The sequence below is a fragment of the Narcine bancroftii genome, chromosome 3 (assembly GCF_036971445.1).
Source record: "Narcine bancroftii isolate sNarBan1 chromosome 3, sNarBan1.hap1, whole genome shotgun sequence".
Classification (NCBI taxonomy): Eukaryota; Metazoa; Chordata; class Chondrichthyes; order Torpediniformes; family Narcinidae; genus Narcine; species Narcine bancroftii.
This window is the reverse complement of record NC_091471.1, coordinates 240005376-240030013: the sequence shown is the minus strand read 5'-3', so window position 1 is coordinate 240030013 and position 24638 is coordinate 240005376. Positions and strand designations below refer to the sequence as shown.

Sequence of the window (24638 nt, the reverse complement as noted above, 5' to 3'; positions counted from 1 at the left end):
CCCCCCCCCCCCCACATCGAGACTGCAACATCCCACTCTGCAGCAGTGCGTGGGGTTCCCATCAAGGATCAATGGAGTCGAGATGGGAAAATATATTGGCCATCATTGAATGGTGGAGCAGACTGATTCTGAACAGCCTAATTCTGCCCCCTTATATTTCATGGTCTTCGCGCTGTTTACACGTGCCCAGTTGGTGAGGGAGGGTGCCAGACAGCAGAGAACAGGTTTGAATGGTGATGCCGCAGGAGAAGGTGATGAGGTGGAAGGTACCCAACCCCTCTCCACTCCTGCCTACCCCATCATCCTTCCCACTCAACCACAGATCTCCCCACTTCTCTCAGCCACCCACATTAATAAAAAGCCTTCAGCACGGCCAGAGTGGAAAGTCAAGTTTATTGTCGTCTGATTACACTGAAGCAGTGTTCTCCGTGCAAAACACACAGACACACATACAGACATACAATACATATGCAGGACAAGTATTCATATATACAAAGAAGTAAATATTGTTTTGTGACTATGAGGGTCTCAGAGGGTGAGTGTGAGCAGTTCCTTTGGTTGTTCAGCATTCTCACTGCCCGTGGGTAGAAGCTGTTCCTCAGCCTGGTGGTGCTGGCTCTGATCCTCCTGGATCTCTTCCCCGACGGGAGCAGCTGAAAGATACTGTGTACGGGGTGGAAGGGGTCCTCAATGATTTTGCACGCCCTCTTCAGACAATGATCCCGGTAGATCACGTCGATTGGGTTGGGGTGGGGGGGGGGGATCCTCTCTGCCACTCTTATGGTCTTGTGGATTCTGAGTGAACGGCTGAATTTCTCCAGCACTTTTGGGTATTGTTCTCCAATCCCACTGTCCGCAGCCTTTCCTGTTTAATTAGAATTACCACGCAGTCCTGCAGCAGGAACCTCCCAATCAGATTTCAGATTTATTGTCAGAAGGCATACATGACATCACGTACAACCTTGAGATTCCTTTTCCTATATGCCAGGTAGAATTACCACTTATTTGTAGTGAAAAAAAGTGGTGCTCAATGTGCACATGTAAACAAATAAAGAAATGTAAATAAACTGACTGTGCAATACAGAAAGAGAAAAAAATCAATAAAGTGCAAAAGTAAAAGACCCTGATTGAATTTGTTGTTGAGGAGTCTGATGGTGAAGGGGTAGCAGCTGTTCCTGAACCTGCTGGAGTGAGTCTTGTGGCCCGTATGCCTCTCTCCTGATGGTAGCAGCGAAAACAGAATGTGTGTTGAGTGGTGTGGATCCTTGAAGGCAGCGTTCCCTGTAGGTGTTCTCAAAGGTGGGGAGGGTTTTTCCTGTGACATCCTGGGTTGTGTCCACTACCTTTTGCAGGGCTTTATGCTCAAAGGTATTGTTGTCCCCTTACCAGACCATGATGCAGCTGATCAGAACACTTTCCACCACACTTCTGTAGAAATTTTCCAGGGTTTCCAATGTCATGCCAAACCTGAGCAAACACCTGAGGAAGTAGAAGCACTGACGTGCTTTTTTCATGATGCCATTAGTGTATTGTGTCCAGGAAAGATATTCAGAAATTGTGACTCCCAATAACTCAAATTTGCTTGCCCTCTCCACCTCTGATTCCCCCATTGATCTCTGGTTTTCCCTTTCTGAAGTCAGCAATCATGCAAGGACCGAGATAATGGAGCAGGAATAGACCATTCAGCCCCTCAAGTCTGTCCTATCATTCAATATGATCATGCTTGATGTGCCCCATTTCAACATAGCCGTCTTAATTCACAATATTTCCATGCTTTATCTGAAACCTCTTTAAACATCAGGATGGAGAGATTCACCAGCTCTGTGTGAGTCCAAGCAGCCTGGCAGTTCAATGCTGCATCAACACCTTGGGGGTCACTATCCCCTCTAAGCTGTCCGTTTGCGACCAGTGCACAAAGGTTAGTACCTAGTTCAAAGTATAGAATAAAATCTTAACTCAATATGTTTCTTTGTAGAATACAATCATACATGTATTATATTAAAACATGCCAATACTGTTTCAATAGCCACGAGCGATAGGCTGTGCTAAAATGAACTTAAAACAATTTAAATTTTACATTTGCACAAGCATTCAGTGCACACACACACACACACACAAAACACCCACCCACCCCCCCCCCCCCCCCCACACACACACACACAGGAAACAAATTTGCACCACATAAGATTTTTGCACATTCTGACTACTAATAACTAGTGGACATTGATTGGAGAGATGTTCTGTCCATAGAGTGCATTGATTGGTGAGATGTTCTGTCAGTAGTGGGCATTGATTGGCGAGATGTTCTGTCTGTAGTGTGCATTGATTGGAGTGATGATCTGTCCGTAGAGGGCAATGAGTGTAGGAGGGTGGATGGCCCTTCACAGCACAACCGTCAAGAAACTGAATGGTTCGGCTCTGCCACGTCGAGTTAAGCAAGGAAATTTGCAGATGCTAGAGTTGAGTGCAATACCCAAGCGTGCTGGAGAAACTCAGCAGGTCACAAGGTGTTCACAGGAAGTAAAGGGTAATTACAGTTTTGGGCCTGGGACCTATGTCAGGTAGGTTGGTTCCATGACATTGTTCTTTCCTCTGCACCAGTCATAGAACCAACTCGCCACTGGGTGGTGCTGCCTGCCCTGCTTCTGAAATTGAACCACTTCAATTTTGATCCTGCTCCTCTCCTTCCTCAGGAGTTTGCGGAGTTTTGGTTTGACATTGGAAACCCTGGCAAATTTCTACAGAGTTGTGGTGGAAAGCGTGCTGACCGGCTGCGTCACGGTCTGGTCTGGGGACACCAATACCCCTGAGCATAAAGTCCTGCAAAAGGTAGTGGACACAGCCCAGGACATCACAGGCAAAACCCTCCCCACCGTCAAGAACATCTACAGGGAACGCTACCGTCGGAGAGCAGCAGCGATCATCAAGGATCCACACCACCCAGCACACGCTCTGTTCTCGCTGCTGCCATCAGGAAAGAGGTATCGGTGCCACAAGACTCGCACCACCAGGTTCAGGAACAGCTGCTCTCCCTCCACCATCAGACACCTCAACAGCAAACACAATCAGGGACTCTTACTTGTGCACATTATTTATTATTGAATATTTATTTTCTGTGTGACACAATTTGTTACGTTTTTTACACTTGTAGATGTAACTTTTCTTGAGTACAATTTTTTTTCTACCAATAAGTAGTAATTCTGCTGTGCCCACAGGAAGAAGAATCTCAGGGTTGTATGTGATGTCATATGTACTCCAACAATAAATCTGAACTTTGAGGAGTACAGCACAGGAACAGGCCATTTGGCCCATAATGTCTATGCTGAAATTGTGACCATTTACACCAAATCTCTGCTGTTTCCATCCCTCATGTTGCATCATATGTCAATCAACCCCTCTCTGCACTTCTGTTATACCTTTCTCCACTGTTACCTCTGGCAGCCTGTTGCAGCCACCTCCCTCTGTGTGAAAGAAATTGCTTGCCACGTCTCCTTTCATCTCCCCCTCCCCAACTTATGTCCCCAGTAAGGTCCCCATTTTTACCCTGGGATTAAGATTGTGACTGTCTCCCCTATCAATACACCTCGCAAGTTTGTAAATTTTGGTCAGGCCTCCCACCCACCAAAGAAAGCTTTTTCCAACCCCTCTGATTTTCGAGATCTAGGATCTGTTGGGCTAAACTTCTCAGCTCCTGTGGCTCTTTGAGGGAATCTCTCCGTCATCAGATTCTGAGATGCTAAGAGACCAAGCTGGGCAAGGATAGAAGTCGTGGAGATAGTCAGTTCAGGGGAAGGGACTCGAGCTGAAACATCAACTCCCCATATCCCTCCCAAGTTCCTCCAGCGGTTCGTTTTCTTTCTGCCTCAGCGTGACGGGACTCCTTCCCCTGAGGATGAACAGTTGGGGTTTAGATTAAAGTAATTTTTAAGCTGTTATAAACTTTCCATGTTCGGCCAGGATTTGATACCCCGCTCCTGCACCGGTGGGATTTGAACGGAAGTATTCCGAATCTAGTTTCATGAGAAAGTCTGCGGATGCTGGGGTTGCAGTACAGAAATGTGCTGGAGGACCTCAGCAGGTCACGCAGCATTCATAGGAAGTAAAAGATAACCAGTGTAGTGAGTAGAAACATCGACGTGCTGGAGGATCTCGGCCGGTCTTTTCAGCATCATAGGAGACAAAGATATATCGCCGACGTTTCAAGCCTGAACCCTTTTTTCTGGAAGAAGGGCTCAGGCCCAAAATGTCAGCAATATATCTTTGTCTCCTCTGGATGCTGAAAAGACCGGCTGAGTTCCTCCAACACATCAGTTTTAACTCCAATCACAGTGTCTGCAGCCTATGTTTTGAGCCTGGGCCCTCAGTCAGGCTAACTCCCCACTGTGATAGGTGGAAGTGCTGTGATATGGTTAGATTGTACCTTGTTGTTCAGCTAGGAGGGGACTCTGAGCTATCCAAAATGGCGAATCATCTCTCCCACCCCCCACACCACCAATCTAATAAACTCTTCTTGGCCTCTTCCAGGGACCACCAAGTCAGAGGACCGAGGCATGCTGCTGAAGACGTTTAATGAGCCCAACTCCCATTACTTCATCTTCCTGCTTAGCACGCGGGCAGGAGGCCTGGGCCTGAACCTCCAGGCTGCGGACACAGTTGTCATCTTTGACAGTGACTGGAACCCCCACCAGGTGAGCTCTGCCGGAACCACCTCCCTCTGTGGGGAGAGTGGGTGGTCTCCACAGCAAGAAAGGATTCTTCAACACCAAAGGCCTGTTCCCCATTTCAGTTTTGTTGAATCTTGTCCACCAGTAGTAGGCCCTGTTGGCGCCATGGTTGTTCTAGTATAACTAAGACAAGGATATTGGATCTGGGATCATATGGACTTGAGGAACAGAGTAAAATGCAAATGTCACCATGGTTCAAGTAAAATCACAATGCTGGAGTAAAAACTGGTAAAACAGGATTTTTTATGCAGTAATGATAAAGAAAGATAACCAACGTTTTGATATTGAGCCCTTCATCATCAAAACCAGGGTAAGGTACTGGGGGGGGCGGGGGGCGATGTGTGCACGAGGGAGTCACAGAGGGAAGGCGGAGAGGGGGAGATGAGTGGTAAGTGGGATCCCCCGTAAATTTGAGGAACAAGATTTTCCATCTGGGCGTTCTCCAACCGGACGGCATTAACATTGACATCTCTGATTTCTGCTGGCCCACTCTCCGTCTTCCCTCCCTTCCCATTGCACCCCCTTTCTTTTTTTTCCTTAGCTCTTCTTTCCCCCCACCCCCCCACTTGCTGCTGTGCCCTCCCTCCCTTATCCACCTATTACCTCCTGCCTGTGGGTCCGTGCTCCTACACCCTGCCCCTCCCCCCACCATTTTGTACAGGCACCTACCTACATTTTGTCCATACCTTGATGAAAGGCTCAAGCCCAAAATTTTGTTTCTGTATCTTTATCTTTGCTGTATAAAGGATGCTATTTGACCTGCTGAGTTCTCCGGCGTCGGGTTTTTACTTGGTTTGCTTTGGCTGTAATAAGCCCAGATGAAACCTGACATTTTCACATTAGTTCTTTTGTTCCAGGTTTAAATTCACCAACTGCTGTTATGGGATTTTAACTCGTGTCCAGATGATTGGCCTAGTTCAAGTTTATTATCATCTAATTGCACTTATACAACCAGACTTTTGTCACATACACAGCACATAATAATCTCATATTTACATTAGGATATAATATCAATAAAAATTTCTAAGTATTTTAGGATGATTTACTCGGTTACACAATATTCTTCTTAAATCTCACAGCCTGCGGGAAGAAACTGTTCCCCAGCCTGGCACTCCTGATTTTAATGATCTTGTACCTCCTTCCTGATGGTAGAAGGTCAAAGATCATGTGCGCTGGATGGAAAAGGTCCTTAATAATTATTTTGTTTGTTTCCTTTTATTGTCATACATGATATATTTTAACTTTTGTCTGTCGTAAAGCAGACAAAGAGTTTTCATGAGCCGGGAGCCCGTAACAATTGGGAGAAAGAGAAGTAAAAGAGAGTGCCTTCAGAGACACTGAGTGTCCATGGATTCACCTCCAGCCCTCCCGCAGCCTCTGCAGCCGCACAGACTCCTGTTCAATCCATCAGCCAGATCCAAACCTCTGACACGATCGGGATGCCTTCGGTGCCCGAGGCCCTTTGGGAGCTCTTCTGGCCCTCGGCGCCCTCTCAAATCCCGAGACCTATTTAAGCAAGGTTTCTCCTGGCGCAGGTCACCAGTAGAGGAAAGGGAGAGCCCAGACATTGAGTCAGGTACATGGATAGGAAAGGGTTAGAGGGATGTGGCTCAACCGCAGGCACAAAGGACTATCTTAGGTAGACAGCTTGAACAGCATGGACATTGGGCCGAAAAGCCTGATTCTATGCTGTACAACTCTAGGGATCTGAAACTTTGACTGGTAGTAGGTTGCTGTCCAGTGCTGTAAGAAGAGCCATAGAACCACAGAACACGAGCAGTGAGACTGCTAAACGAATGGTGAACTGCCCAGACAAACCCTCTGAATATTTATTTACCAAGATTTATTTATTTTTAATATATATACAGTAAAATCCCTGTTATCTGGAATTCAAGCAACCAGCAAAACAAAATCGTGGAAAATAAATAGGCAAAAAAATCCAGAAGTTTAGAATTGGCACGCCTCGCCGTTACTTCGCCAATCCACGCCGCATGCAATCTCAAGCAACTGGAAAATTCATTTGTGCAGGCTCTGCCAACCCCCAGAGGTCCCAGATACCAGGGCATTTGCCATAATTATGTACTGCATATGTATTAATTGTCTGTATGTGTACCAAGCAAAAAACAGGCCCTTCGGCCCATCTAGCCTGCACCAGACTATTATTCTGCCTAATCCCACTGACCATAGCCCTCCATATCCCCTCCCATTCACATAGTTATCCAATTTTTTTCTTAAATGTGAAAATTGAGCAGCATTCACCACCTCAGCTCGTTCCTCCCTCTTTGTGTGAAGTTCCCCTGATGTTCATTTAAACATTTCATCTTTCATCCTTAACCCATGTCCTCTAGTTCTTGTTTCACCTAAACTCAGTGGAAAAAGCCGACTTGCATTTACTCTGTCTTTACCCATCTTAATTTTGTATGCCTCGATCACATCTTCCCTTCTCCTACATTCCTGTGAATAAAGTCCTAACCTGTTCAACCTTTCCCTGTAACTCAGTTCCTCAAGTCTTGGCAACAATCTTTTCAATCTCATTGATATAGTTCCTGTAGTTTGGTGAACAAAACTGCACACAATACTCCAATTTGGTCTTACCAATATCAAGTTCATGTTTATTGTCATCTGATTGTACAAGTACAACCCGACGAAACAGCATTCCCTGGCCCTTGGTGCAAAGCCACGCATACACACATCCAGATGTAACACACATACATGTGGAGAACTTATATACATCAATGAAAATAAATAAATATTGTTAAATTAATGCTGGACATGCCGTTATGTAGGTCAATCCTCGAAACTTAAAATTTTCACTTCAAAATCGGGCCTTCCTATACAAAGGGTCTAAAATCTGACCATCGACGACAAAGTCTCAACCCCGCACTATCTTCCTGACAGCTCCCACGCAGTCCTGCGCATGCCCCGTTAATTATCAATGAAGCCTCAGCGCTCCTTCGTGGGGTCCATCCGCCAAGCCCGACCTCTGCCAGCCCTGTACAGGCTTTAAACGGCCCATTGCAGGAGCTGACAGTGGTTTATTTTAAAATACTTGAATAAAATTTAAACCTTTAAATGATCATTTGTTGTTAAAATATTGTGATTTGCTTTTCACAGCATCCATTGGTCAGTGGGAAGTGCCAGATTTGGAAGGGGTGGTCATCTTATATAAAGGGTATCAACATTTTAGGTGGAAATTCCGGGGTCGTCCTATATAGAGTCATCCAATGCAGTGGCATATACGGTAAAAAGAGTCTCAGAGGGTCAGTGTGAGCAGATCCTTTGGTCATTCAGCATTCTCACTGCCTGTGGGAAGAAGCTGTTCCTCAGTCTGGTGGTGCTGGCTCTGATCCTCCTGTATCTCTTTCCCACCGGGAGCAGCTGAAAGATGCTGTGTGCAGGATTTTTGAAGCAACAATCCCTGTAGCCTATCCTTATACAACTTCACCATAACATCCCAACTCCAGTTCTCGATACTGATGGATGAATCGTTTCCTTCCTTCAAATCTTTCCCAGAGAGGAAAAAGGAGAGGGACAATCCTATCACTCTAACCTGGTCATAACTTGGACTCATTTCAGGATTTACAAGCTCAGGATCGGGCTCACCGCATCGGGCAGCAGAACGAAGTGCGCGTGCTGCGACTTTGCACGGTGAACAGCGTGGAAGAGAAGATCCTGGCTGCGGCCAAGTACAAGCTCAACGTTGACCAGAAGGTCATCCAGGCTGGGATGTTCGACCAGAAGTCCTCGAGCCACGAGAGGCGAGCCTTTCTCCAGGCCATACTGGAACACGAGGAGCAGGATGAAGTGAGTGTTTCGGCAAACAGTGCGCAAACTGAGCTGTGGTTTTTAAAATGTCCTCCATCAAAGTTCAATGGGGAAATGTTCCACACAATATGCAACGTGAAAATATTCCTTACCAACCCAGAACATTACACCAAGCGCAAGTACAGTAGAAGTCCAGAAATTCGGACCATCCGAGAATCAGGATTTATCGAAAACTCACAAACTTTTTAAATTTAGCGGGCTTTGGTGCACGAGCATGAGATGCACAGCGGAAACAAACAATCACGCTTGTTGACTTTATTTTTCTTTAAAACTGCTCGTTTTCGTATTTGCTGATGAATAAACTCTCAGAAGTTACCTGTTCATCTCTTCTTTATTCCACCTTGAATATGAATTTTAAAGGTACTGCCCAAGAATCTGAAAAATCCAAATCTGGGCCAAGCAGTCTGGATATTTGGTCTTCTACTGCACGCCGTATCTCATGCCATGATCCATTTAATGTTAAAACGTTCCACGCAAAATAGCAGCCGATTCACTCTCTCCTCATTCCGAGTGTCCGGTACCCACCACCCCTGTACTCACTGACTTGTATTAGCTCCCTGATTAGTAATACAACTTTAAAAATGTTGCTTTTTGTTTTCAATTTCCCTCTCTCTGCAACCCTCCGGAGATCTCTGCACCCTTCAAATTTCTGGTCTTGTTTTTGCTGAGTTTAGTTGCCCTCTCATGCCTTCAGCAGCCGTGTGCCTGAAATGAGTTCCCTCGACCTCCCCGCATCTCCTCAAAATATAACAGCTTTTGTTTGGTAATGCCTCATGAAGATGTTTGGGATGTTTTGCTTTGTTAAATGTATTATACAAATATGTGTGGTCACTGTTTGCAAACCTTTTGTGCAAAATGCAATTATTTCATAATTCATTATTGTTTTACTTGCATATTATTCAATTATGACACTCTCAATATCTTAAAAAATGTAAAAATATTCTACCCAATCTGCAGATATACCAAAAGAGATGCCATTACTCCAAGCATGCAGACATCCATACATCAAAGATATATTCCATGCATGTAAATATTCCATAGAAAGTGACTATAAAGAAATATTCTTTGACATCGTGTAGATCTGCAAATATTCCATACAATGTGCATACTCCATGTACTGTGTAAATATTTCATATAACGTGTGAATTTTCCATCTATCATTCAAGTATTCCATCTCTTGTTCAAATATTCCATATAGTGGTGCGAATGATCTATACGGTGTGTGAATGATCAATGTGGAGCCTTACCTGCTCCCAGGCACTCAGGTCACACTGGGGACATGCCAGTGGGGTGCAGGAGTAGGTGCCGCAGGCGAGGTGCTGGGGGTGGGGGCCGTACCTGACTCAGGAGTAGCTGGTGCGGGTGAAAGAGGGTTCTCGCGCTGTGCCCGGGGGACGGGGGGAGGGGGGGGGTAGGGAAATGAAGATTCAGATGGGCATGAGGGACTTGGGGCACGTGCGCATCGGCAATCTTAGCATGGCAACCCTTCCTCTCATAAACCCTGTGTGGTTCATCCAGTTGAAATGTGAGCAGCCGTTTGAGTGAGTGAATATCCTTGGACAGCATTTAAGAGCAGAAGCAACACCGAGACTTGCAGCACAGAAAGAAACCTTTGTCATGTAGCCTGTGTAAACAGAAGGAATGCTTGGTCTAAAAGCCCTTTAATCCATATCCCCCTGTAAGATTTTCTTCCTCATGCCAATAATGTAGTGAATCGGCCTTCTCTTTGTCCTTTGGGAGTTGCAGATCTGGCAACCTTCTGGGTGCAGGCACTCCTGCTCTTTCCTCTCACTCTTCAATCTCAGGCCTCTGGTTGTTGATGTCAATGTAACAAAGACGCGTTCTGTGCTGATATTCCAGTAAAGTGTGCCTGCTCCCTGTACTTGGAAACCCCGATCAGGATTCCTGTTCACCGCTCCAAGGAGATGGAAATCTTTTCCAACCTCTCCTAAGTGAGGTCCCTCACTGCTGGTAAAGTCATGATAAATCTCTTCTGCTGCCTTTCCAATCTGCATTGCTGAGGCTGTTCCAGAGTTCGGCATGGTCTCTGCTGTTACATTCTGCATCTCTGTTTATAAACCTAGGGAACGTGTACGCTGTTCAACCACCTTACTAACCTGCTCTGACACTTTTATGTGTCCATGAGTCGCAACTTCCCTTTTATGCTACTTCATCTCATGGATCTCAGAAATATAATTCTGTGTAGTAAATGCTGACTGAGTATTCACAAATGTCCTAGTCTAGTCTGCCACACAGGGCTGGCACAGCCTGGCTAGAAGGTAAGTCTTGTACCTCATCTTAGCATGTAGCACCATCATAAAGGGGAACTAAATATTGTCTTTTTTGAGATTTTCTCAGGCAAGGATTATTCACCAAGTAATAAATGGGTTAGGGTTGGTGTTGATCCAGGTAATTTCTCGATTGGCAAAATAAAGGAAATAGTTTCCAGATACTTCAACTGCGGGTCCTGAAAGGGTTAATCCTCTCTGAGCCAAATTTGCATGGCTTCCTCTTCCTGAACATTTAATTTAATGCAAATTTTACAGGGGGGGGGATGCGTGTTTGTGTGTGTGTCTTCGTCTATGTGTTTGCCTATGGGTGTGTGCGTGTGTGCGCGTACGCATGTGCCTTTGTTTGTCTGTGGGTGTGTGTGTCTGTGTTTGTCTGTGGGTGAGTGTGCACGCACGCCTTTGTGTGTGTGTGTGTGTGTGTGTGTGTGTGTGTGTGTGTGTGTGTGTGCACGCACGCGTGTCTAAGTGTGGCTTCATTCTCATGTTCAGATCGCTCCATAGATTTATCTCCCTATCGCTGTTTGTTTCTCCGGCCCAACAATGTCCTTGAGATGTCTACGCCTCCCCAGCTATGGCCTCTCCTGCATTCCTGATGTCAATCACTCCACGATTGTTAGCCACACCTTTGGATGCATAGACTCTGTGCTCTGGAACCCCCTCGCATAAACCAGTCACCCTTTCACCCTCTCACCCCACAACAGCTTTGACCAACCTCTAGATCACCTGTCTACTTTTGTGGCTTGGAGTCAATTTGCGCCTGATTACACGGCTACGCAGTACCTCTGGGCTACGTGACAGGTGCTCTGTCCATGTTGTTATTGTTTGATTGTGTGTGAGTCAGTGAGTGCAAGACAGAGTAAGTGGATCTTAATGAGGATCAAGCCCCTCTGTGCAAACCTATGACACACTGTGCAAGCTGATCACAGGGATCAGCCGCAGTTGGCAGACAGAAATGTCAGGGGACGGAGGGCCATGGTCACTGGAACTTGGCAAAATAATAATTTGGCACAGACTAGAAGGGCCAAAGGGCCTGTTTCTGTGCTGTATTATCTGATGAAGCCAAGTAGTAGAAGGAGATCTTAAAGCCCTGAGGTTATTGTCAATCTCCGTCTATCCACCTCAGTCCTTAACCCAATATAACACAGAGGTTTTATCATTTTCAATTGCCTTTGCGGATTTTCGGGGGAGTGAGACTTAAGCCTGTGGGGTGAGTGGGAGGTTTAATGTGAAGAAATGCTTCGAGACATCAGACCAGAATAAGTTCAGCAAAAAGTCTGCAGACGCTGGGGTCAAGCACAGTACACGCTTGTGCTGGAGAAACTCAGCAGATCACACAGCATCCATAGGAAGCAAAGGGTAACCGACGTCTCGGGCCTGATGCTGCGTGACCTGCTGAGTTTCTACAGCACGATTGTGTTCAGAATAAAACTAATTATATGTGGTAGACACAAGGGGTCTACAGATCCTGGAATTTGGTGCAAATAATAAAAATAATCTGCTGGAGGAATTCAGTGAGTGGAGCAGAACGAGTCTTGATGAAGGGTTCTGACCTGAAATGTCGAACATTCTTTTCTTTCCACTGACGTTGCTCGGTCTGCTGAGTTCCCACAGCAGATCGCTTTTCCTTTTTTTGCTCCGAATTCTGCGCTCTCTCCTTCAGCCAACCACAGGGATAACTCATTCCCCGGTCGATGTTCAAGATTTAAAAAACTTCAGTGTGAGCAATCCTTTGATCTTCTGCCTTCAATCATGGTGAGGCCACTGGGCTATCGGAGTGGGTCTAAAATGGAGCGCAGGGCCATGGGTTGTTCTGGACCCCAGGAGCTTGGGTGTTCTTTGAGATCCGATCGCTCAGTAGCCGTGGTCGGTGGGAAATCATGGCTGTTTCATTTGCTTCCTTGCAGAAGGTCAGGAAGCTCAACTCCCCAGAACGTAGCAGGAAAATATTGCGGTAAAATAGATGAGCTATAACCTCCACCTTCCTCATGAGCCCCGATTAGAACTCTTTATGGTATAATCTATGAAGTGGTTACAATGCCGGCGATCGGCACCGGAGTTCAAATCCCATGCTGTCTGGAAGGAGTTTATACATTCTCCCTGTGTCTGTGTGGGTTTTCCCCGGGAGCTCCATTTTCCTCCCTCCCTTCAAAATATACTGGGAGGTGTAATTGGATGACACAGGCCAAAATGGCCTGTAACCAGGCTGTATGTCAAAAACATTTTTTAAATAATTAATTTTTTTTTTAGAATTTAAATCTAGACATGCAGCCCGGTAAAACACCATTCCAGCCCACGAGTCTGTGCCACCCAATTGATCTACAACCTCCATAGGTTTCGAACGGTGGGAGGAAACCAGAGCACCTGGAGAATACCCACGCAGACACGGGGGAGGACATACAAACTTTTTACAGACAGCGCAGGATTCAATCCCGGGTCGCTGCATGGCGCCATCCGCTACGCTGACCAGTACTATTCACCTGTCGGCAATGGGCTCCCTCCTTGACCCAAGCTCAGCTCACCGCATCGATAACTCTGGAAATCTAACTGATCCACAAAGAGTCCAGGATTCGAGCAGAATCATGATTATGGACGAATTCTTAACAAAAGCAATCCAACTTGCTTTTATATTGTGCCTTTTAACCAAATAAAATGTCCCAAGACATGAGTTGTGGCTTTTGTCAGGCCTTCTCCAGTGAATAGAGTATCAGATGGAGCTGAAATTCCCTTAGATGGATGCGTGAGGTGATTTCAAAGAAGCACAGTGAAGTTATACATTATCTATCAACAAATTATTGTTTATTAATGTTGAATAATAGATTCCACATTATTAAACAATTTATCATTCTGCATAGTTACCATAGTGTTTTCACCTGGGAATTTGTTGCGTGCAGATTGGCTGCTTTACTTCCGTCAACAGTAAATAAAACAACAGAAACGTGTCGCAGAGACGTGAAAGGCACTATATAAATGCAATCAGACTGAGAACAACTGACAGCAAGCCGAGGATATCCACGGACAGGTGATTAAAAGCCTGGTCAAAGTTCATGTCCTTTAGTTCTGCTGGTTTGAAGCGTTTTCTTTTTTATTTCATTCGCTAAATAATGGCCCATTTCATTCTCAAATAATTCTTCACTCTCAATTACAGCAAGACCTCTCCTCATAATCATCTTTCTTTACAGTAAGTCTCCGACATAAAACTATTACAAAGGCCAAAGCAAAATCATAAATGCTGGAAATCTCAAGGAAACAAAATTGCTGGAAATATTCCATGGTTTAGGTCACATGTAGGGAGGGGAGAGAGAGAAACTGTGTGTGTGTGCATGTGTGGGGTGTGTGTATGTGTGGGGGTGTGTGTGTGTGAGGTGTGTGTGTGCATGTGTGGGGTGTGTGTGTGTGCATGTGTGGGGTGTGTGTGCATGTGTGGGGTGTGTGTGTGTGCATGTGTGGAGTGTGTGTGTGTGTGTGTGAGAGAGAGAGAGAAAGGGGGTGGGAAGAGAGAGGGAGGAGGGTGGGCAAGAGGGAGAGAGATAGGAGAGGAAGAGAGCAAGGAGAGGGAGGTGGGGAGGGAGAGAGTGACAGCAGTAGAGGGAGGGGGACAGAGAGGTGGTGAGAAGGAGATAGAGAGATGAGGGAGAGAGAGCAATAATGATTCTGATCTTTGTCAGAACTGGAAATATTTGGAGATGTCATGGGTTTAGAACACGATGCAGAGGCAGGGAGTGTGGGGAGGTAAGGAAAGAACAAATGGAAGATTAATGATGGATAGGGAGGACAGACTCCACACAGAGAGCATTGTCCAGGGAGCACTGGGCTTGGAAGAAGTAAAGAAACAAAAGGTGCATCTGTAGAAGGTATAAACACCAAAATAATTTACCAACAGCTGTTTTCCAAAAAAGCCGAGAAAGAGGTCTTGATCTAAAAGTCCTAGAACCAACGTTGTTCCCAAAAGGCTGGAATCTGAGGTCCCTCTCCAAGCCCAGCTTGGAGGAGTCAGTGGGTAGTGAGGGGAATCAGTCTATTGGGGTGCAATGTCTTTACAGTGTCAGTGATCTGGACTTTGGTTCAAATCCCGCGATGTCTGTAGGGAGTTCGTACATTCTCTCCGTGTCTGCGTGGGTTTTCCCCAGGGGCTCCGATTTCCTCCCACTCTTCAAAAAATGTACTGGGGGTGTAGGTTAATTGGGCAGCATGGACTGGTGGGCAGAAATTGGCTGTAACCGTGCTGTATGTCTAAATTTAAAAATTAATCTCATGTTGGTGCCCTGCCCCACCGACATCGAGACCATGTTGTGTCAGACTGGTGCAGTACGAAATGAAGTGACATAAGCCCACTGACTGCACTGCTCCAAATCAATCCCTCACAAGCTCAGAATCACACTCCCCACTGTAAACTAACTGACGGGACCCCCCAATATAAACCCACCCCCTCCCCACTGTAAACCCACACACTCCCCACTGTAAACTCACTGATGGGACCCCCCACTATAAACCCACCCCCCCACTATAAACTCACACATTTCCTACTGTAAACACCCCTCCCTACTTTAAACTCACCCCACTGTAAAGCCACCCCAACTGTAAACCCACCCCCTCCTCATCCTTCATCTCCATGCTACCATTCCCACCACCACCTTAGGGCTTCCCAGAGACCTTGTCCCCTCCCCTCCATCTCCATCCCAGAGAGCTAGAACTGCTCCTCAACTCCCCCCCACCTTTTGCTCCTTTCCTTAGACTTGGACCTGCTCCTCAATCTCCACCCTTTCCAGAGATCTTGATTTGCTCAACCATGATCTGCTCCTCAATCCTTCCATCCCTCTCCAGGGACCACAACCTGCTCCTCAATCATCCCACCCACTCCTCTCCAGAGATCTTTATATTGGAAAAGGTCATGAGTTCCATTTCCTCCTTCCTCTCCAAACTCTTTCCAGATAAAACAATGATTGCTCATGCATTGTGGTCAGTTTAAGCCCAATTGCACTTACTATTCCTGATGTGACCTCCTCCACTGTATGCTGTAGACCTTCCCATCCCGTTCTATGTGGTTCTACAGCTCCCAAGGTCCAGCGTGTTTAAATCTGCCGCTGTTAGTACAAACTCCTTACAGACAGTGTGGGACTTGAACTCCGGTCCCGATCGCTGTGTTCGGGACTGGGGTTTGAGCCCCGCGCTGTCTGTAAGGAGTTTGTACTAACGTCCCAATCGTTGGCTGTAAGGAGACGTTGCACTAACCACTACCCTAACTGTGATTCCCCACAGTATTACTTCCTGTTTTAAGCTTTGTTATGTTTACACAGGAGGTTCCCATTGATGTCACTTTCTGTTTTCTGGCATTTTCTGTGGTCCGACAATGGCCAGAACCAGATGTTGCTGGATTAAAGAGGGACAACCTGTATGAACTCTGGGCCTTGAATCACCTCCACTACTTTCATGGAACCAAGCTTCGGCAATCTCAGTTATTAAACTGGCACATAACACCCTTTGGGGCTCGTTCTTCGGTTCGTAACCTCTGCCTCAAATCTTTTTGGAAGGGAGCTGTTGTCATTCATCCCTCCTCCAGACCCATTTTATATTTCTTTACTCATCCTGTCTTTTCTCTTGCTGTCATCTCTCTTCCACACTCTCACATCCCTTTTATTTGCTTAAAAATAAAATCACCCCCTTCCTCTGATAGGTCAGTGTCCTGGAACAAATAGTTATGGTTCACCCTCCACAGATGCTGGCTGACTAGATGAGTATTTTCAGCATTTGAAATTTTGATCTTTGTTCCCAAAGACACAGCAAAATGATAAAGTGAAAGAATAAATGTAACGAATATGCTTAACAAAGGGTTAATGAATTGCCTTGTAACATGGTGGGAATGTGACTGCCTTCTAACATAATCTTCCCTATGCTGTTCTTTTCTTTGGCTTGGCTTCGCGGACGAAGATTTATGGAGGGGGTAACTGTCCACATCAGCTGCAGGCTCGTTTGTGGCTGACAAGTCCGATGCGGGACAGGCAGACACGGTTGTAAATAACACCACAAAGAATATAGTAATGTAGATATCCCGAGAGTAAGAACACCCTGGCGTTTCCTAGCCGTCCGCAGACACCACAAGGGAACATGTGTAAAAACAAGAATTGCCAGCTGTTTGAAACATGTGTGAAACTTGTAGGGTCTCATGCAGACCCCTGTCCAAAGGTGTATAAAAGTGGGATGAACACTCTGTATCCTTTGAGTGGGGCTCAGTGTAGAGAACGAGTTTCTGAACTCTTTCTTTGTACCCCTCACCCCCGCTAGCGCGATCATAGCTGAATAAAGAAACTGTTGTATGCTTAATTGGTTATGCTATTTGCTGACTTTAACAATACTTACCCCACTAAACAAACTGTTACCCTCCCTCCTCCCCCCCCCCCCCAAACTTAACCAGGTCACCTCAGATTTGACCACAAGTTCACCACAGATTACCATCAGGTCCCACTGGCCTCGGCTAGAGCTGGGATGACTTCTGATTAATGCAGTTTTGTTTCAAGTGTTCCATGTAATCATTGGTGACTAAAAAAATGAAGTAATGGGATATTTGTTTGTTGTTTTTTTTCTCCCCGCCCCGAATAAACATAGTCTGAGGTTGTGGCAGCGGAGGTGAAAGGATCGGAAGGACATGCTGTAAGTAGACTAGTTTGTAGTCCGACTTGCATACACGCATCCTCTCGTTGTCGGACTGTATCAGATGTCTCTGTTCATTTGTGCACATCTTTGGCAATATCTCACTGATCCCTTTGAGGTTGGAGCTCATGACAGAATGAGCAGGAATCCTCAGTACTATGTCGATGTGAACCTTTGCCAAAAGATTCTTCACAAGTGTTGGTTGAAAGACCCTGCCACAAGCGGGGCATATTTATTGCATTCATTTTTGGATCCAAGTTGGGGGGAATTCTGCACGTCCCATTCTTGGCAAGAGTCGCACCGCTCATGTCTTCCATGAGGGTGAGATGAGGAGAGGAACTTCTTGTAATCGGCGCTGGTTGAAATGCAGGTGGAAGCAAATTCTGCAGCGTCTTTCAAAAGGGGCTTGGGTAGTCTCAAGATGAAGGGGGGGGAGCTGGTGGGATTGATGGTCCAAATGCTGAAGGACCTCTCTCTAAAGCAGTCATTCCAAACGGTACTGAGGTCTTCTTTCAAACAGCAGGCGCTGTGATTGTAGTAAAAAACACACGGAAATGCTGGAGGGGCTCAGCTGGTCTTTCTGCATCCATAGGAGACATGGATATATTGGGCCTGAGACCTACAAAAAATCAGGACAGTGATGGCTGGGGCTGAGTTAATTGTATATGATAAGGTGAGAGGTGACAATTGATTTTGTCTGTGTAAAAGGAGACAGGGATGGAGAATGAGCTGGGGATTTAACACAAGCCAGAGAGGTCGATGTTAATGCCTTCTGGTTGGAGGGTGCCCAATTGGAAGATGAGATGTGGTTCCTCCAATTTGCAGGTGGTCTCAGTCCGGCTGTGCATGAGATCGCGAGCAGATGTGTTGGCAAGGGAATGAGAGGGGGAATTGAAATGGGTATCCACTGGGAGATCCACACTACTGCGGTGGATAGAGCAGAATTGCTCAGCGAACCAACCTCCCAGTCTGCGTCCAGTCTCTCCCGACGTAGAGGAGACCATAGCGGCAGCACTGGATGCAGTAGACGACCCCTGCAGATTCACAAGTGAGGTGTTGCTTCCCTTGGAAGGACTGTTTTGCATCCCGAATGTTGATGAGGGAGGAGGTGTGGGTGCAAGTGGAGCCTCTCCTGCGGTCACAGGGGTAGGTACCAAGGGTACGATGGGTGAAGAGGAAAGATTGCACAAGGGTGTCAAACTGACAGCACCAGATGGTAGGTTCCTGTGGCAGTAAAAGTGGATAATCAGGAACTCCTGGGGCTTCAAGCTAGCAGATTTTCCAGACTAGTGAATGTGATTCCGATTCATAGTCAAGTGTGCTCTCATTTCACTTTTTTTTCTGCACAAATTTTCCAATGAACTCAGGGTCTGACTACAGACCCTCCCACATTCCAGTTTTCCGGTTTCCAATGTCCATCTGGGCCACAGTCCAGACTTGGAAACCTCAGCCCTGGCCACAGATACTCCAAACCACCCCCCACCACAGACTTAGATTCCAGTCTCGACAGTGAACCAGAGGCCGGAATATCGGGGTGTTTGTATCCAAGCGGATGCTGGATTATCTGCATCAAGATTGGGGCTGAAGGTCCGGGAGGACTCGTACATCCCCCCACCCGCCCCCCAGCAGCAAGGGGAGTTGTCGCCAGCTCCAGGAAGTGTTGCGGGAAAAGTCTGGAGATGAGCCCACCATTAGATCAGCCATGATCTCATTGCTCAACAGTCCACTCTCGGGAATAGATGGTGTTTCAAAAGTAGGCCAGAATGGAGGGGAGGGGGCAGCAATTCAAAGATGATGTAATGCAGAGAGGAGGCATCTATGCAGAGAAGGGGCATCAGTGCAGAGGGGGGGCATCAGTGCAGAGATAATGGATCAATGAAGAGAGGGGGCATAAATACAGAGAGGAGGCATCAGTGCAGAGGGGGCATTAATGCAGAGAAGGGGGCTTCAGTACAGGGGGTCATCACTGCAGAGAGGAGACATCAATGCAGAGAGAAGGCATCAGTATAGGGAGGAGGCATCAATACAGAGAGGGAGCATCTGCAGAGGGGGCATCACTGCAGAGAGGGGGCATCAATACAAAAGGGGGCATCAGTGCAGAGAAGGGGCATCAATGCAGAGAGGGGGCAGCTAAGTGGCTAAAGAAGTTAAATTAATCTAGTTCCACATCTGCAGCACCTGAGTACCCAGAGTTGGACTGAGAATTTCCAGGACTAAGGTTGAGCTTATCCAGTGGATGTAGAACTTCCTCATTCTGGTCGCTGCCGTGGCTTCCCTCCCTCTACCCTGCTTCCCCAGTCCCATTTTAGCCAGGGGGAAACTGTGACAAGTGCTCAGTTTTGTTTCTCGAATGAACTCTGTGACTCGCATGCCCACTGTCTTACTGGAAGGTAAAGACATACAGAACGCCCCATCTTTATCATAGACCTTCCTATGTAGCATCCTCCATAACAACTTCACCCTCAGTGTAAAGAGACCTCGAATCAGCACTCCGTTTTCTTCACCCTCACTCAGTAGCTCAGCTGTAACACTCTCTGATACACACAGAGCTTGACTAGAGCATCTTCTGTCAATCTGTCCATTCCAATCTTCACCATTGGTTTCCCAGTTGTGAATGATGTCCCAGATACACCTATTTGTATCAAGGGTGCCTGGTTAAGTATGTAATGTAATCATTAATACCATGTAGTAGTCTACACCCCCTCCCCTTTTATATGACCCAAAAATAGGGTCTTTTTTTATACCCATGAAAATGTTGACCCCCTATTTTTGGCCCTGGCCACCCACCGATCCAAGCTCCCAACACCCCGGCCACCCGCCTACTGGGCCTTCTGATGCCCTGGCCGTCTGCCCATCTGACCACAGATCCTCACTCCGGAAGCCCGCCCATTCAAGCTCCCAACACCTGCCTACCTACCGCCTGCATACTAGAGCTCTCGATTGCGGATCCTTGCCTCAGCCACCCACTCATCCGAGCTCCTGACACTCTGATTGCAGACTTACCACCCGGTCCCAGCCATCCGAGCTCCCGACGCTCCGAACACAGACTTACAACCTGCTCCCAGCCATCCGAGCTCCCGAAAGTCGACCCTCCCCCTCCCTTTGTTGACCTGAAAAAGTGGTCCAAAAAATTTGCCGATTACTCAGTGTACTCAGAATCCCCTATAACACACATGTCAAACTCTGGCCCACGAGCCAAATTTGGCCCGCGATATAATTATATTTGGCCCGCAAGATCATTTCAAAAATGTATTAGAGGTGGCCCGCCCTGCAGCGAGAGCCGATGCTGTTTTTTGGTAATGTCACCCCCACCATCCTCCCCCTTCATTGCACATCCTTCCCCACCCCCTAACTATCCCCTCCCCCCTAAAACCACCCCCCTTAAAAGATGGCCAGAATATTCTCAAAAAGGAATCCAGAATGGTAAAGTTCCACAAACCTTCTGCTGGGAATCTTAACAACACCCGGGCATCAGATCCACGGGATGCGGAGGGAGCAAGAGTGTTGCCGGTTGACCGTGCAAACTTTGAGAACGGGGAAAACAAAATTGTAACACGAGAAGTCTGTTGATGTCATCAGCCGACAAGCCAGTTGGAAGGCTCCCCGCACAACCAGTCACTTCTCCCACCTGTTGAGCGGTGCGGCGGATTGGCTAGTGCCTGTGATTTCCTGTCGGCGCGACGGACATGGCAGGCTGCGCACGGCCCCCGCTGTTCCGCAAAGGCTGATCGGCAGCACGCTGGGCCTGAGTGGGTGGGTAAGCAGGGGTGGGCAGAGGGTGTAGGTGAGGAGTAATGGGCAGGGGAAGTTATGGTGGTGCAAGGGGCAGTTAGAGGGATGGATGAGTAGAAGGAGGGGTAGATAGGGAAGTGGTAAAAGGGGAGAGGGCAGGGCGAGTAGGGGAGGGGTGATTAGAGGGTGAGAGACGGGTAGAGGGAGGAACAGGTTGAGGGGAGAGGCAGTAGAGGGGCGTGTATAGGATGGGGTGGGTAGAGGCAGAGCGAGTGGAGTGAGGGGTGAGTAGAGGTTGGGTAAAGGACTGGTCAGGTAGAGGGATGGTGGGTCGAGGGTGAATAGAGGCCTAGAGCCTGAGGAGTGAGCAGGAAATGCTGAGTCCTGATGCAGGCCAAAATGGGCACAGCCTGTGAATGCTGACTACATCTCCACAGGGACCAAATATGTTTCCCTCAGGTCAAGCAAAGGGTGAACTTGAGCTACCTACTCCTGACCTGTAACATTATCCTCCTAAAGTTATATCCTAAAGTTTAACATTACATATGTTGAAAGAAGAGAAAACATGCAGATGTTGAAAATTTTCAATAAATATTTAGTTCGGCCCTTGACTTAGTCCAAGTTTTTAATTTTGGCCCTCCGTGAATTTGAGTTTGACACCCCTGCCCTATAAGGATCTCCTCATATTCCTTAAAATGGTCATCGGCGAAATTCCAGGGCTCTCTGTGCAATTACCAATCCTGCAATAGTTCAATGCAAAGTCAGGATGGAAATGAGAGACGAAAGCTAGCCTTGTGTGGACTGCATGCCTTATGATCCCAGCTCTGCGACAGTCACAGCTGCACTTGCCGAAATATCTCCCCTACTCTGTGTTCCGTTGCTCATTTCTGTGTATGAGTGATCATCTGGGGAAAGTTGCGCTTCAATCCGTAGCCTCGTGTATGGTCCAGATCAGACACTATCTGGGATGAGACACTAGATGCAGTTTTGTGAAGTTTTAATTTTTTTTAAGTTAAATTCAGCCATACAGCACGGTAACAGGCCCTTTCAGCCTAGGAGCCCATGCTGCCCAATTACACCCAATTAACCTACAACCCCCAGTACGTATTGAACAGTGGGATGAAACCAGAGCCCCGGAGGAAACCCAAGCAGACATGGGGACAACATACAAACTCCTTACAGACAGAGCGGGATTCAAACCTCCCTACTCTTAAATTAGATCCCACAAACAATGAAGGCCAACATTCCATTTGCCTTCTTGATAACCTGCAAACCAACCTTTTGCAATTTATGCAGAAGCACTCCCAGGTCCTTCTGTACGACAGCACGCTGCAATCGCTTGACATTTAAATAATATTCTTCCATTCTTCCTTCCAAAGTGGATAACCTCGCATTCGCCAACATTGTACTCCATCTGCCAGATCCTCGCCCACTCACTTAACCTATCTATATCTCTCTGCAAGCTCTCCATCGCCTCTGCGCAATTTACTTTTCCACTCGATTTAGTGTCATCAGCAACATGAAAATCTGTCCCTTCCAGATCGTTTGGGAACAGTTGCAGCGATTCACCTGCAGGACTCCTGCAGCCTTTGCAGGGTCACAGGGATGCAGAGATCTCCCCCACCCCGCTGCAGGCACAGCGAGGCGGTTGGGAGCATTGATGTGGCAGAGAGAGTCAACTTAACCTTCGCACCTCTCACCACCCAGCTGCTTTTGACCTTGCGCTCATTCTTTTGCAGGAAGAAGATGAGGTCCCTGACGACGAGACGGTGAACCAGATGATAGCCAGGCATGAAGAGGAGTTTGATCTGTTCATGGTGAGCAGTTACTGGGAGAAGCAGGCATCCCTCCAGTAACTTTTGTACCTTAACAAAGGTCCCACTTACTTGTCTGAATCTGGATGGTGCTGGACACATGTTAAACTTTTAAATTATCACAATAGATCCTATGTTTTTTCAAAGTAGCTTTATTCATATTAAAGCAGTAAACCCCCTGGTATCCAGCACCTATGGGTTTGGAATAGGCTGCTTAAGTGTATGAAGTAAAACACGAAAGTCTGCAGACACCGAGGTTGAGATAAAAACACAATGCTGGAGAAACTCAACTGGTGCATTCTCCCTCCCTTCCCTTTTCCCTCCAGCTCTCCAACCCCTTCCCTCTCTATTCACAGAGCCATCCCCCCTCCCCCCTGTTTGCTGGTGTGCCCTCCCTGGGGTTGAACGGTTAGCGTGGCGGCTAGCGCAACGCTGTTACAGTGTCAGCGATCAGGAACCAGGGTTCGAATCCTGCGAGTTCTCCCCATGTCTGCGTGCGTTTCCTCTGGGTGCTCCTATTTCCTCCCACCTTTCAAAACATACCGGGGATTGTAGGTTAATTGGGTGTCATTGGGCGGCATGGGCTCTTTGGGTGAAATGGCCTGTTACTGTATGTCTAAATTTAAAATTTAACCACCTATTACCTCCTGCCTTTGGGTCTGTGTTCCACCCCGCCCCCCTCCCCCACCATTTTGTTTGGATGTCTGCTGACATTTTGCTCACACCTTGATGAAGGGCTCAGGCCCAAAACATTGGTTATGTATCTTTACCTTTGCTTTTCACTCATCTTGGCGCCTCACAATTTGGCGGGCAGCAACCTCCTTTGAAGAAGACCGCAGAGCCCACCTCACTGACAAAAGGCAAAGGAGGAAAAACCCAACACCCAACCCCAACCAACCAATTTTCCCCTGCAGCCGCTGCAACCGTGTCTGCCTGTCCCGCATCGGACTTGTCAGCCACAAACGAGGCTGCAGCTGACATGGACTTTTACCCCCTCCATAAATCTTCGTCCGCGAAGCCAAGCCAAAGAAGATAAAGTTCACTGTTTGACCTGCTGAGTTTTTCCAGCGTTGTGTTTTTAGCTGAAAAAGTGTATTTTTTGGATGTGTGATTGGCAAACTAACAGCGGGGTGTCCTAATTTTAAACGTCTGTATTTTTTACCTATTTATTTTCTCCAATTTGTTTGCCAGTTGCTTGAACTCCAGATAACAGGGGTTTCACGGTATATGTACAAAGAAAGCATAATGCAGAGCTCCTTCTATTCTGAGTGTTACCCACTCTTCATGTTCCAGTTCAGTACATACAAGTATGAACACGTTATTTTTGTAATCAGCACCATGTGGACCCCTGGGGAGATGTGGCCTTCCATTGATTGGGAGACTTCCCCAATGGTCTCAGCCCCTCCGAACTAGCAACAGAGGGACCCCAGATGGTCGTTCTTCCTCCACAGGGCCTTTGGCTGCACCAAGCTTTTGTGTAGCAGGCATTCCTGGACGGACACCTCCCAGTGCTGGAAGGCTCATTTGCCCTGTTTCCCCTACATCGGGTAGTAGTGGTCAAGATCCCTGGTTGATTTGTATTCTCCCTGATCTTCCCTTCTCTCATT

General features: G+C 47.0%; 1 protein-coding gene across 12 annotated transcripts in view; it reads left to right on the top strand.

Moving 5' to 3' along the window:
• Positions 1–24638, top strand: part of smarca4a (SWI/SNF related BAF chromatin remodeling complex subunit ATPase 4a) — a 131412-nt gene that overhangs the window by 84518 nt on the left and 22256 nt on the right. For 8 of the 12 annotated variants that reach the window (XR_011354268.1, XM_069927237.1, XM_069927244.1 and 5 more), the window contains 4 exons: positions 4525–4688; positions 8301–8528; positions 17441–17485; positions 22957–23034. Coding sequence is in view for 11 of the 12 variants with exons in the window: in XM_069927237.1 (XP_069783338.1) it covers positions 4525–4688; positions 8301–8528; positions 17441–17485; positions 22957–23034 (515 nt within the window). In the remaining variant the exon portion in view is untranslated. The remainder of the gene's footprint in view (positions 1–4524; positions 4689–8300; positions 8529–17440; positions 17486–22956; positions 23035–24638) is intronic. The other 4 variants (XM_069927246.1, XM_069927245.1, XM_069927243.1 and 1 more) reach the window with 1 other exon arrangement.